This window comes from Sparus aurata, chromosome 8 (assembly GCF_900880675.1).
Source record: "Sparus aurata chromosome 8, fSpaAur1.1, whole genome shotgun sequence".
NCBI classification, from domain to species: Eukaryota; Metazoa; Chordata; class Actinopteri; order Spariformes; family Sparidae; genus Sparus; species Sparus aurata.
In genome coordinates this window covers 30,591,034-30,605,367 of record NC_044194.1, presented here as the reverse complement: position 1 = coordinate 30,605,367, position 14,334 = coordinate 30,591,034, and the positions used below count along the sequence as shown (strand labels likewise).

At 41.9% G+C, this 14,334-nt stretch overlaps 1 protein-coding gene across 2 annotated transcripts in view; it reads left to right on the top strand.

Moving 5' to 3' along the window:
* The window catches only part of necab2 (N-terminal EF-hand calcium binding protein 2), a 156,789-nt gene that overhangs the window by 40,446 nt on the left and 102,009 nt on the right, over positions 1–14,334 (top strand). For both annotated transcript variants that reach the window (XM_030425707.1, XM_030425706.1), the window contains exons 3-4: positions 9,824–9,932; positions 13,832–13,857. In XM_030425707.1, the coding sequence (XP_030281567.1) occupies positions 9,824–9,932; positions 13,832–13,857 (135 nt within the window). The remainder of the gene's footprint in view (positions 1–9,823; positions 9,933–13,831; positions 13,858–14,334) is intronic.

Genomic DNA, 14,334 nt, shown 5'->3' with positions numbered 1-14,334 from the left:
CATTATGAGGAAATAAAACAGGGTTTCATTTATTCTACATAATGCGGAGGGAAGGACTGTTTTTACCTTTGCCCAAACAACTTTAAATTAAGTGTTTTGTAAATTGTTAATTCATAGATTTATGAATTATTTAGAAACAGTCTTCTGTCATTACCTACTTTCAGAAGTCACATTTGTACTTGCAGATTACATTGAACTTATCCTTATAAGCCTATCCCCAGCTACAAACAGATTAGAAATGAGCGTGACACAGATTTGCATGACTGTATTACATTGAAGCAGAAGCAGGCTGGTTTACATTATACTGTCAGTAAAAGTGGGTAAAAAAACAAAAAAAACAACAACTATTAAATCTTCAAAGAGGTTTGAGTCTGAGGGGACCAGTAGACAGCAAATAAGAACAGAAGATGAAGACAGAGAGAGCCAGCAGCTGCTCTACCTAAACCCTCACACTGATGAGGTACACAGTACACTCTGTCCGTGCAGGTCTGTGTGAGTGTGTGTGTGTGTTCTGTAATTTCCATAATTTAATCTTGCTATGCCATTAGGAGTACAGGACCTTGTATTAAGAGAAAATGAAAAAGACTCAAACTACAGCATCGCAAACAGAAAATAGAATCAGCTGGTGGAGACATGGCATAGGTAATCAGAGCTGCGGTGGGCAGCGTTGGACGTCGGCAGGTCAAGGTTTCAGATCAGGGGCACTGACTTTGGAGGACAAAGTGGTACAAACATATCCACCTTATTCAGTCCATAACACCTTATGTCTTCCTTTTTCTTGGAGATTCCTTGGAAATAAATGTTGGTGTTGCAGCATTCTGGTGGAACAACTGAAGCAGACTGTTTCTTGTTAAAAAACATAAAAACACTTGGAAAATATCCCCCAAATGGCTCCAAACAGCGTGTATGTCATGGTTTGGTCATTTTGTATTTTATTTTGTAGATTACAAGTGTTTACAAGTGTGGCAAGTGTTACTCCCCACTTCCTATCTTTATCTTTGTCCCACCTTTTATCCTTAGTATGCCTGTGTTTTATTTTAAAAACACGCGCCTTTTGTTGTTTGCATTTTGGATTTTGTACTTCAGCTTTGTTATCAAAGTTGTAATCCAAGTCACTTGAAGCCCAAGATCCCAAAGTGATTTTGAAAAAGACATTACTTACACCTTTATTCCTTTTCAAATCACTTTGGGATTGACTGAATTTTCATTTTTAAGTGCACCTATCCTTCAGGGGCAAACAGCAAGCCTGGCTCTGTCTGAAGGTAAACGCCAACATTTTCTATTATAACAATGAAAATATAAAAATGTTTGCCCGGACTGCCTCTTAATCCCCTCCCTGCTGTTTTAAAAGCCGTTTCTGAGTGTTTGTCATTTCCTCTGCATTAAATTGACCATTTTGGATGGTAAAATAATTATCAGGAAATAGGGCAAATCAACAGTGTCTCAGCTGCAGGAGTCAGGATGCTCTTGGCGTTTGCATCACCTCCTCTGTTGCCAGCCTATGAGAGTGACTGTGAGGGTCGTCAGGGAGTTGCGGGGTGAATTGGTGGCTGGAGGAGCAAAACTTTGATGAAAGGGAAGCAACCGAAATGTTTTATGAATGCTGTTCTGTAACTGACTGGTCGAATGCATGCAGAGAATTTCCCAAAGGAGACCATGCAAGTGGAACATTACATTACGCTGTATATGTGTGAGAGGACATTGTGTGACAAAGAAGGAACATATTGAAGTATTTTACAGTGAAGCCGGGGATTACAGAAGCTGTAGTTTTTTGTTAGACATGTGTAATTTGGAAATGGGGTTAACTAGCTCAGTTTTTTTTTTTGCTTGAGTGGTGTGTGTCGCTGCATTTACGCTGTGTTACTGGAGAATTCCTAAGTGGGTCTAACGGGGCTAGCTGGCTGCATGCAGAAAATTGGGTCACTGCTGAATTAAATACCAGTGCCTCTACTTTCAGTGCTGGTTCAGTGCTGCTGCGCCAGAGAAGGGCAGGTTAGAAATAGTCAGCGCCACACAGTCTAAATAAACACTCGAGCACATGCGGACAGGAAGAGTGGGACCGGTGCTGTGAACATAAGAAGTGGCATTTCAGTAGTCCTCCGCAAACAAACATGCCTTCTGCCGAGGAAAGGTTATGCCAAGCGTCACCGAGAGAAAGCCGCTTGTAAGGCGTTTTCTTACCCTGCGTCATCGTGCGCAGCCAAAATCAACATGGCACAATATGTGAGACTCAGCTTCTACTATCTCTAACAAGGAGCTGGAAGAGCGGAGGGATAAAAGTTATGGCGAGACTAATAGGGAGACAGGAAATAAAGGGAAGGGAAGAGGAGAGGAGGTAGGAGTGTGGCTGGCTATGGTTGCAGAGTTTCTGAAAGTTTTTTTGACAGTTTGTTAGCCTGTTTTGAAAACTGTGCGGAGCCTTTTCTCCTGAGTGGTCAAAACTCGAGTCAGAGACAAAGAGCGTAGCTCACGCTTTCTTTTTGCTGGATGAGTGTCAGCCATGCTGCTGCTGCTGCTGCTGCAACCCCCCCCCCCCCCCCCCCCCCCAAATAAAAAAAAACAAGAAAATAGCTGCGAAAGAAAAAGAAAGAAAGGGGACTGAAAATGACAGAAATAATAAATAAAGAGAAATTCATTAACATATGCTCACCTATTCCCGCAAGGACCAGCAGAGGAGAATAGATAAAGCGGACTTGAGAGCAGCACATTTGAATGCAGCCCTTTGTAAGGCTGCAGTCCTCCCATCCTTGTGGGTTTCCCAGCACTCTGCAGTGGCCCTATAGCTCAACCTGCTGCATCCAGTCAGACACACTCAAGGGCAAACACACTTCGAGGGCAAGGGAATAAATATTTGATATCAGGCTCTGCATCATGTGGTGAGACAGACAGCAAGGCATACTTAGAGAGAGTAGATGCAAGATGGAGTCAAAGCCCTGAGTAACTAGTCCCTACTGCAGAGCCACCACTCCACCACACCAGTCAAACAGCAGACAGGGATGTTGGATTGGTTGTTTGTTGGATCTGTGTTTGCAGCACTGGTTTGAACAAGATGCAGAATAGCAACACCTCACATGTGTCAGGGTCTTGCTGTATGTTCCAGCAGCCTTGTGACAAAAATTTCAGTTCAGGCAACTCAAACTACTGTACTTCATTGTTGTTTGGAAAGGACTGGTTTTCAGGGTTAAATCTTAATAAAGATGTTACTGCTGCTGTTAGATGGGACCACCACAGCCTTAAGCTTCGCTGTGCATCGAAAGAACAGTACATTGTGTGCCGCATAACAGTCTAGTATGAATGTTAGTCCAGCACATAAATAGAGGTATGGGAGAATACCTTTTTGTACAGATAAGTTCATTGGCCCCATCAGGCCAAATCTCCTCTGTAAAGGACTAGTATTGTGTTTCTTCTCCTCTACATGTTTTTATATTTAAGTTAGCAGACCGCTAATTTACGGAGTTATATCAACCTCAGAAAGACTGCACGACAACAATACACTGCAGTAAATGGATCCAAATATAAACCGCCACCAAAAAGCCACAAATAATGCTCAGAACAGCACCAAACTTCAGCAACAGTACAAATACGGTCTCAGCACATAGTCCAGGGCATTAAAACTCCACAAGCTTAGCTGGTTTTCTACTGAAAAGCTGACAAAATTTACCACTCTTCCGCAGCAGCTTCGATTACCGAGTGCAGTAGAGTTCCACGGCTCATGGATGAAAATGTATGATTATGACTCCATGGAAAAGCATTCCAAGTTCATATGTGTCTTACCTGCCAGTTTATAACAGTTATTATCGAGAGCGGACAGGGAAAACATTGAGCATTTCTAACGGCATTCGGTAATTGTCGCGTCTGGACTTCCCTGACCCGGAAGCTGATGGAGGAGAGTTGAAATCTGTTTTTAGCTTCACAATAGAAATCCAGCTAAGCTAGCGGAGGTTAAATGCCCCGGACTATGTGCTGAGACCCTATTTGTACTGTTGCTGAAGTTTGGTGCTGTTCTGAGCATTATTTGTGGCTTTTTGGTGGCGGTTTATATTTGGATCCATTTACTGCAGTGTATTGTTGTCATGCGGTCGTTTCTGAGGTTGATAAAACTCCGTAAATTAGCGGAACTTAACTAACTTTATCTCTCGAGAGGGAGTCTAACACAGTTTCACGGTGATTTAGACCATGGGTTAAACTTACACCGGAATATCCCTTTAACCAACTAGTTACTGAGACACAGTAGTGTTTTTTTTTTTTACATGGATTCATTTCATCAGCAATTAGACAAGAAAGAAATCACTAATTCGGATCTGAAAAAATGCTGAATATTGGATCCAATAATCAATTGACCCATGGCATACATTAAATACCATACATACTTACATGTATAATACTAGTTTACTTTTATATACTTTTGATGGTAAGTACATTTATTGCCAGAAAATTACTTTTAATACTCAAGTACATAGAGTATCAGATGCTTTAAGACTTTAACTCAAGTATGTCTTTTGAGTACTTATATAACAGTCTGTTAGAGATTATGCATATTGTGCACTTTCAACACTGCTTTTCAGTCATGTGTTACATTAGGTAAAGTGCGCACTATATATGCCAGCACACTGGTGAGCACTTACTTTTGATATGTTAATAATATAGCTGATAAAAGCTGGTTTGGACTTGAAATGCACTTGCATGCAGAAAATGTAGAGAGCATTCCACAACATTGCAAAGTTTTGGGGGCCACAAATCAGTATGAAAAGAGAAAGAGATGGACTATTATCTATTTAGCATAAGGTTGAGGGAAGGTTGCGCTGTTTTTGGTTGAAATTAGAAAATCACACTGAGGGAATGAAGCACCCTGAGGACACAGGACCAGGACAACATAGAGTCGGTCGACTCGATTCCAGTCATTATGTACGACCAATTAGACTAAGAGCGTGATTGATCTTGTGTTCAGGAAGCAATTGATTGTTTACATGGGATTGGGTGGTGATTGTTAGCAGAGAGCACACTGAAAACAGTTTTGCGTTTTGTACTAATGACCTATAATTCTAAACCTGTAAAATGCTGTACTCAGCTTGCCAACGATGCCAGTGTCCTGCAGCTTGTTCTACACTTTGGATACACAGTGCTTGTACATAATGTACATCTTCTCTGTAAAACAAATTATTGGACTGTCAAAATGGTCAATTAAATATTCTGTTTTGCTTTAGGGTTCATTGTTAGATGATGAAGTGTCATATTAAAACCACTTGCTATGAGGGATCAACGTCCTCCTTCTCCTCTGTCAGTCAGATACTGCCACAGTCAAAGTGTCAAACATCGTCCTGGTCACACATCAGCATAGCATGAAGAAACTAATCTTTTGCTGAAGCTTACATAACAACAGCAGAAATCCATTTTTGTTTTATGAGCTCGCTGTTTATCAGTGCTTCCCAAAATGCCTCGAGGTTTTGAAACAGAATCGGCATTGTGTGCTTACTAAAGTGCACGGACAGACAGACAGCAGGGATACAGCTGAGGGTTTGTAGACAGACAGCATGTGCTGGATTGATTTCACAGCAGCTTGAGAAAGCACTGAAGGCAGGGATCACACTGAGCATGTGTGTGTGTGTGTGTGTGAGTGTGTGTGTGTGTGTGTGTGTGTGTGGGGGGGGGGGGGGTAGAGCAAAGCAAACTGGAATTAAATGTCAAGACTTATAAAATATTCATCACAATCAGAACAAAAGAAATCTGAACAAAAAAAAGGGGCAACTAAGGACTAAAAATCACATCGACAACACTAATAGTGTGTACTGAGCAGTGACCCCTGTCTTCACTCTGACTCATACAGTACAAGGATGAGGGGTTGGAAAGTTTTAGACAGAAGTTCAGGCAGGTACAGTAGAGATAAGACGAATGCATGGATGCCTGTCAGGGGCCTGTTTGACTCAGTCTGGCTCTCTTGGGGCTACCTGGCTTCACTGAGCCGAACATCGGCCATCCTGCATAACCGATATCACAAAGCTGGTTTTCAACTGGCTCAGTCAACTGAGTTTTCCAATCAAGCTCCAAGTGCGTTCATGTGAAAGAGGTAGACACCAGAGGGAGAAGACGGGACCAGACAGCGGTGCCTGCAAGGAAACTGGGCTGTAACTGCAGCAAAAGTCAACGAGGATTGAATAAAATAAGTTGTTGATGTTGAAACACTGGAAATAATTTCACAATAACAAAAGTAATATGTCTTTAGTATTAGGTATGATGAACAAAGTTCAATGAATATGCAATGAGCATAAATAGGTTTATAATGTAAGGATGTTTTTGCTGCCAGCGCAGAGAGGACAGGAGAGAGAAGGAAAGCATTTAATGTCTATATATATATATATATATATATAATGATATATATACACATATATATGTATATGTACAGTGTTGGGGAGTAACGAATAACATGTCACGACGTTACGTAATTTAATTACAAAATTTACGTAATTGTAATCCGTTAAATTACTGGGAGAAAATATGGAATTAAATTACAGTTGCTTTTGGAAATTTCGATGATTACAACTTAAGTTACATTTGAAAAATCGCCGCAAAAGCTCGGATTTATCAAATAGTTTTTCGCCCCCCTGGATTCATGTTTGTTTTTAGTTTTTTTCATATCAACATCCTCCTTCAAAAAACTGACGCTTGTGATTGGCTCTCTGGTCATGTGCCATTCGACTCAACCGACAAACCGTACGGCGGCAGTCAGACTCAGCAGCAACAGTGTCGGCGGGGCACAAGATGTTCCTGGGCTGGAAATACAAAAAACACTTAATACAGACAGAAGCCAGGCTTCCCTGTATTACAAAGGTGGCTCTCTTTTAACCCGACTAGATCACCATGGTAACTTATGCTTAGCTCATAACCTGGTCCCGACCAGGTTCTGTTCATTGTTTAATAATAAAATCAACTGTTTCCCTATTTAACTCATTTACAGCTGGCATGACCTTTACTTTGAAAGTCCAGTGGAGCTGGATCAGAACAGAGCATTTGTACGGAGGGAGAGATCGCGCTGATCCGCTGCTGTTTACTTTCTCTCTGAGCGTCTCCGCCTACAGATGTTCAGCTGAGGGGATACGCTGCTCAGCCGATGATCCGACTCGCGTCAGGAGGTCATTTATTAGGCTATAGCCTATTTACTTTTATATACAGTCAGTCACCACTGAAAGAAGTTGTGCGCTCGCAGCAGGACAGATAATTTAACTTAATGTGGCCATGAATAAATTAATTGTTTCGCCTGTTATGTGTTGTCCAAACGCACATTTTGAGTAGGTCTACTCTGTTTTCTGACATTTAAAAAGGTCTTTGTACAGAGACAACATTAGATTTGCTTGTACCTACAGCACCTAAAAAACCCACTGTAACCTATTTTCATACGCACACCAGCCTCGCTTTCAATAAAACACACACTGGCATTTTATAATTGCGATCAGTGAAATATATGAAAACAATATAAAACACAGTTTAAAACAACAGTTGTTGTTGCTCTAAAGCTTCATATTTAAAAGCAGCTCAATGTAGAGATGTCAGAAATTAAAATCAGCCTCCTCTTGTCATATTTGCAGCAACACTGTTGCTTCAGGCTGTGATCAGGCTTTTTTGTATCGCTCATACTCTCTCCATTAAACAACCTGCTCCTCTTGGCTGAAATCAGCCCGTTGTCGCTCCATTTAGTGAGGAAGTGAGCCTCCTTTGCAGCACAGGCCTAAGGTTAGACTCATAATATATGGTTAAACCTTTGAACTGAAAGGTTTATCACACTATAGGTCTTAAAATGTGAAAATGGTTAGCAGTTGAGAGATTTCATTCAAAATTAAGAAAAGTTATCATAATGTAATCAAATGTAATTAGTTACATTACTTTGAGAAAGTAATTGAAATAGTTACACTACTATTACATTTTCAACAGGGTAACTTGTAATTGTAACCAACTACATTTCCAAAGTAATCTTCCCAACACTGTATATGTAGTATGGAAACTATCCCTCCATTTTAATTCCGTGACTTCCTGACATCACACAATGTCACACATCTATGCCTAGCAGCTAGTTTGGCACGTAAGAAATAATTTAGCGAAGCTGCTTCATTTTTGTTAGCAGTGCTGGCTCAGACATGTGCAAGCTAACCAATCAGAGGAGACTGGGTATTCAGGACAGCAGGCCTCATAGAGACGGGAACTAAAACAGAGTGTTACAGACAGAGGGGGAATGCAGCGCTGCAGCACTGGACAGAATGAGAAAACAAATGTGGTTTTTGAGCAGTAAAGCATGTAAACATATTCTAGTAGTAACCCAAAATGAAATGAACCCAAAAAATGGTAGTGTCTCCGTTAAAACCAGAGTGGACACAAGAAACACTTTGAACAGCAAATCAGTTTGACTAATCTTCAAAGATATTGGGTCTTCATTTTATTGTAAACTCTTGTCCAGGTCTGACTCAGTGTAGTGATCTGATTGGTCAGTAGTCAGTCGGTTGTTTGGTTTTCTACTGAAGTTAACCTGTGAGCTCTTGGCTACCCTATCAGCTTCATGATATCAGAAAAACAGATTTCAGCCCAGAGATAGCTGGCTAAGCAAGCGGCACAGTTTCCTGGTCAACACAAGAAAGGAACTGTTTTATTTTTGGTAAAAACGATCTCCACCTGCTTATCAAAGATAAGATCAGCTCTGTCTGGTGGTGAGGGGAGGGAGTCTTTCTGCAAGAAGATTGATACCAGAGCAACTTCCAAGAATCTACAGTAAACATTAGATATAACACTGTGGCATATGGGGCTTTATTTAATAGTTGCCTACACTAAGAAGTGTCAGATGACCTGTGATTTGTTTTGAGTTAAAATTGGACCCAAAAGCAGACCCAGACATAGCTTAAGTGTGATAAGTTTGAAGGTGAAAGAAGGAGGTGAGTGGCAGAGGCAGACTGAGGCTAAGGGTTTTTAGCTCAAGTGGAGTGGGCAGATGGAAAATGGCTGAGCTGGCACAGGTGGTGCCAAGCACAGGAGGTACACATACGCAAAAAGACACAAGGACTAAACTCAATGCTGAGAAGTTGAGAGCATCACCCCCACTGAGAGGGCAGAACAATCTGGTGATGAGTGTGTGGAGAGGCAGGGTGCTTATACTGCGAGCTGGTGAGGTGATTGAAGGCAGGTGTGGAGAATTAGCCAGGTGCCAGGTGGCTGGAGGCATTTTAATGAAGGTAAGCATGTCAAATAAACAGTAAACAGTTGCCAATACAGGCAGCTTCATTGACGCCTGCAGCAAAACTCGCCAGACTCCCTGAAAAATGTGGAGTCAGGAAAAACTTTTTAAAGTTTGTGAACTGCTGTCCACAGCAAATTATCAGTTATTTGGGCCTTCTTGGTAATTCGGCAAACATTAAACATGAAGATGTTTCTTCCTTTGTGTAAAAAACCCTGTATCCATCAGTTCCATCGATGTACATGTTTATAAGCACGTAGAAGTGAGGGGAAGTGAGATGCACGTCGATGCCGGTTGTGAACTGACTGATTTAGTGCCTTCCACTTCCACTACGGATCACTCGGGACGGCTGCTGATATGAAATGTATCACAGGGTGGAGCTGGTGCACGGCTGCAGTAATAACCATCCGCTTTATCTCCTTTCATCCCTTTTAAAAGCAGCAGACAGGATCACACAGTGACGCAACGGTTCACCATAATAATACTGTCTGATATTGATTTCTTTTGTCATGAGCGAAATGTCAAGTTCTTTGATGGAACTCAGTCTTGTTGCGAGGATGCTTTTTAACACAATGACGTGTGTGTGTGTGTGTGTGTGTGTGTCTCCTGCAGATGATGGTAAGCTGTCTCTGGATGAGTTCCAGGCTTTCTTCTCTGATGGCACGCTGAACGAGGAAGAGCTGGAGAAGCTGTTTCACACCATCGACTCTGATAACACCAGGTCAGCACTACCACGCCACTACAGCCCGTGTAGCATGTGACACAGCTTTGTAACCTCAGGAAATAAATCTGCATTGGGTCCTTTGTGGCATTTTTGCATGTGTGTGCTCGTTCCAGCGTGACTTTTTCTTTTTTTTTGAAACATCGCTGCTCAATTATGAACGGAGGGAGAGGCACAAAGCCGTTCTGCTGCTGCATCGCGTCAATATCTCACTTTTACTTTTGCGTGTGTGTCTGTGTGCGCACGCTCAGGTAAGCCCTTTCTGAACCAGAGCCCCTTATGTTAAGTGGCACTTCAACTATGAAAAAGACAAACTGAAAAATGATCAAGTGAGATGAGACGAAGAGATAAAGAGAGGGAAAATTAATGAAAGCAGGTTGAAAAGTGTTACCTGTTACCTCTCGCTCAGATCTCAGTTTGCATTTTTCACCGTGACCCTCCATGACAGAAACCTCCCTGCGTCTCCTGCTCCCCGGGACGCTCTGTGATTGACTTTCATCGAATCAATTGAGTGACCCTTAAGAATCAGCCAATCAGCTCATCCAGCCTTAATCAGGAGGAGTGTGCTGACACAGTGGGATGTGAGTGATCAAAAGAGCGGCTCTGTTAATTTACACGACCTCGGAAACCTGCGGGGCCTTGAAATAAAATGAAACCAAGCAGAACAAAAGCTGACCTTTATGACTGTTGTAGAATTGAATAAGGGTTCAATATATAAATCCTCCAGCAGGCTCAGCCATTAGTGGGGATTTTTTTCTTTTTCAAATCAGCGCAGTAAGTGAACCATGCCCACCGCCGCCTGCTCTCTGACGTCAGCCATCTTGCTTATTGGAGATGGTTGCGCCTTTATAAATCTTGTTCACTGCAGTTGATGAAGTCTGAAAAGTTTCAACTCATTAGAGTAAAGTAGACTTGGCAGCCGCGTTCCAGGCCTCAGCGCTATCATGTGACAGCAGATAAGGTTATTGATTGGTCCGAGTAATAGATGAAATGATGGCGTAAGCGTTTCCTGTTGAAGAAGGAAGTTGATGGATGGAGAGGAGGGAGGGAGCAGGCAGAGACGGAGCGCCGCCCTGCTTCCAGTCATTTGTCTCTCTGTCTCTGTCACTCGCTGGTTTCTTCCCATTGCCAGCATTCTTCTTCCGTCACCCTGTTTTCTGAGATGTCGGTCTGTTTTGTGGCAGGCTCTTCCTGTTTCCATCCTCCATCACTCTGCCCATCACCCCGATCTCTGCATCTGTCACTCAACCCTGTTTCCAGCCTTTTTCTTTCTTCACACCCATTTCCCACTTCTCACTGTCTGTTCGACTCCTTTGTCAATCAGAAATGGTTCTGGAGGCGAGGCAGCACATGAAATCTCAGGTGACATTCAGATCGAAGTGATGCCGAAGGCCATTCGTTTGTGCCTAATAGATGAAATTTTACCCAAATACATGGACAGACAAACCTGCAAAACTGACGTTCCTTCAATCAGTTCAACAAAAACATAATTTTATGAACAGTTATTAGAGTAACAAGCAACAAAGTAATTATTTAGCTTTTTATACATGCAGAATAGGCAGATACATATGAAAAATGAAACTACTTGTGTATCTGCATTAAAAGTATGAGCCCATCTCTTTTTGCAGAGGGAGTTTGTCCCATTTTTTTGCCAGTATGTATAAAAACATGCAAAAGTAAAAGTGTAACATTTAATAAGTTGGACAAAATGTTACTCTCACCATTAAAAGGGTAGTCCACTGATTTAGTATTGCACTCAATTCAAGTTTAAAAAGACTCATGGATCGGTGCAAGAGAGGCTGATTAGGGCCGAGCTCCCAAAACATCTGGCACCAGATGCATGACGCTCCATGATTAAAACTGACAGAGATATGCTCATGCTTCTTGATGACAGATTTATAAAGCTGTAGAAGTGCCGGAATCTGTTCAATAAATATCTCAGTCATTGTCTCAAATGGAGTGCACATGCACAAAGCCTCATTTCCTCTCCAACAATTATCCATAAAGGGATGTAAAAACACCGTTAAATATGTTGATACTTAGATTTGACCAAGAAGAACAGATAAATAAGAAGCAAAATGCAGTTTAACCGACTGTTTCATCAAGAGGCTCTCGAACAACATCAGAGCAGCTGTCATTTTGCATGATTGTTACACACAGCTGTGGCTATTTATAGCACCTGCACATGTACCTGTAAACCAGTGTCTCTGTTATATCTCAGTCTTAATAATTCATCTGTGGAGCTTCACAAAGTGCTTCCCTTTTCAGGATCAAATGAACAGACCATTAACAGGGGAGTCACAGTTCCAATGTAAATAAAAATAATGATAAAATGCAACAAGTCACTCCTAAATATTATAAAAGTCAGTTTATAAATGCTCTGATTGACATTTTACTGAAAGCTGTTTGGACTGCAAAATAAAACATCAGTGACATTTGTGTTTTACTCAGGTAATGATGTCACCTTACACCAATCAGCAGCACCGTTAAAACTACTGATGGGTGAAGTGAATTACATCCATCATCATTTTAAATCAAATGCTCTGTTGGAAAACCATATGTCCTAGCATCATTTGGAGCAAGCATTGTTTTTAAGGCGTACACAGTGTTAATACATCTGGCCCCAGGTCCTACATTTCCCATAATACAGCACAAAAATCACACACTCATTCCACACAGTTTGTAGTTTGTAGCACATTAAATTGAACTTGACGTGTACAATCTGTGGAGTGCCCCTTTAATTTGCGCAAAGCACCGATAATTCAAAGACACAGTGATTTGAAATTCCTTTTGCAACATCAGTGTAATTCTCCTCGGCCCACAGACAAGAATGAGATGCTTTTGATGGGTTTGATGCAGATAAAGTCTGAGAGCCCCACTTTCATATATCACTATGTATTGCTTGTGAGAGAACAACTTAATTACTGGTTGTGAAACGACAGCATCTGCATCTAGCATTTGGGCAGTAAACAATCAGTCACTATCATACTAGTTGACAAAATTTTTTACAACATCACCAAATGCTGGAAGCATGGGAATACATTTAATGTCATGTAAAACTAGACTTTTGGTAGACACTTTAAAAGCCCATCTGTCACAGTGATGTATCTGGATTAATACTGGCAGCGCTCATGCATGTAAAAAGAAACTGCTGCTTAATAAAATAAAACGGGCCATTATCAAATCAGGCTGTCTAACAAGGATCACTCAATCAAAACAGAGCCTGAAAGGATTAGCCTTTGGATAATATTTAAAACATTGAAAGAGCAATGAAGGAGAGAATTCAAACGCTTAGTCACAGTGTTTTGTTTTTTTTAAAGGTCCTGTTCCTGGGCAGCATTTACTGAACAGTGATTTATAATTAGGATGAACAGATGGAGTCTTTCTGCCCATCTCCTCCTCTGTCCATGGTCCTCCCATCATCAGTTACATCTCACGTCCCTCTTTTGGCTGCTTCCTCTTCGTCCCTTTATTCTCTCGTTCGTGTTTTCCTTTCCCGCCGTTCCCTGCCTCTCCTCTCTTGTTCTCCTCTCTCCCTCGTGGTCAGTCAACCAGGGAGAGTCTTCTCCCTGCCAGTAAAGAATTGGCTGCCAAATGAGTCTGCACACACCGAACTGGGCGTGAATGATGGCGCTGGATTGATACAGACTCCTGTCAAGGAGTCTTGTTAGATTCTTCCTTGCATGCCAAACTTTCACTCTCTCTCTCGCTGTGTGTGTGTGTGTGTGTGTTTGTGTGAGAGACAGAGAGAGAGAGAGAGTTAGAGAGACTGCATGCAAAAAGCCTTTCCTCTGTTTCTGACCCTGCTCCTCTCTTTCCTTCCTTCCTTCCTTCCTACTTTCCTTCCTTCCTTTCCTCCCTCTCTCTCCATCTGCTGCTCCTCTGCTATGCTGTGATAGTAATGTTGACACCAAGGAACTCTGTGGTAAGTAGACTGCCCACACACACGCGCACACACACACTCTCTCTCTCTCTCTCTCTCTCTCTCTCTCTCTCTCTCTCTCTCTCTCTCTCTCTCTCTCACACACACACACACACACACACTCTCTCTCTCTCTCTCTCTCTCTCACTCACACACAAACACACACACATGTCCTAGCATCATTTGGAGCAAGCATACACACACACACACACACACACTCTCTCTCTCTCTCTCTCTCACTCACACACAAACACACACACATGTCCTAGCATCATTTGGAGCAAGCATACACACACACACACACACACTCTCTCTCTCTCTCTCTCTCACTCATACACAAACACACACACATGTCCTAGCATCATTTGGAGCAAGCGTACACTCACACACACACACACACACACACACACACACAAACACGCATACACACACACTTCCCTGCCATTGTCCTCATTCTCTCTCTTATCTATTATTAAAATG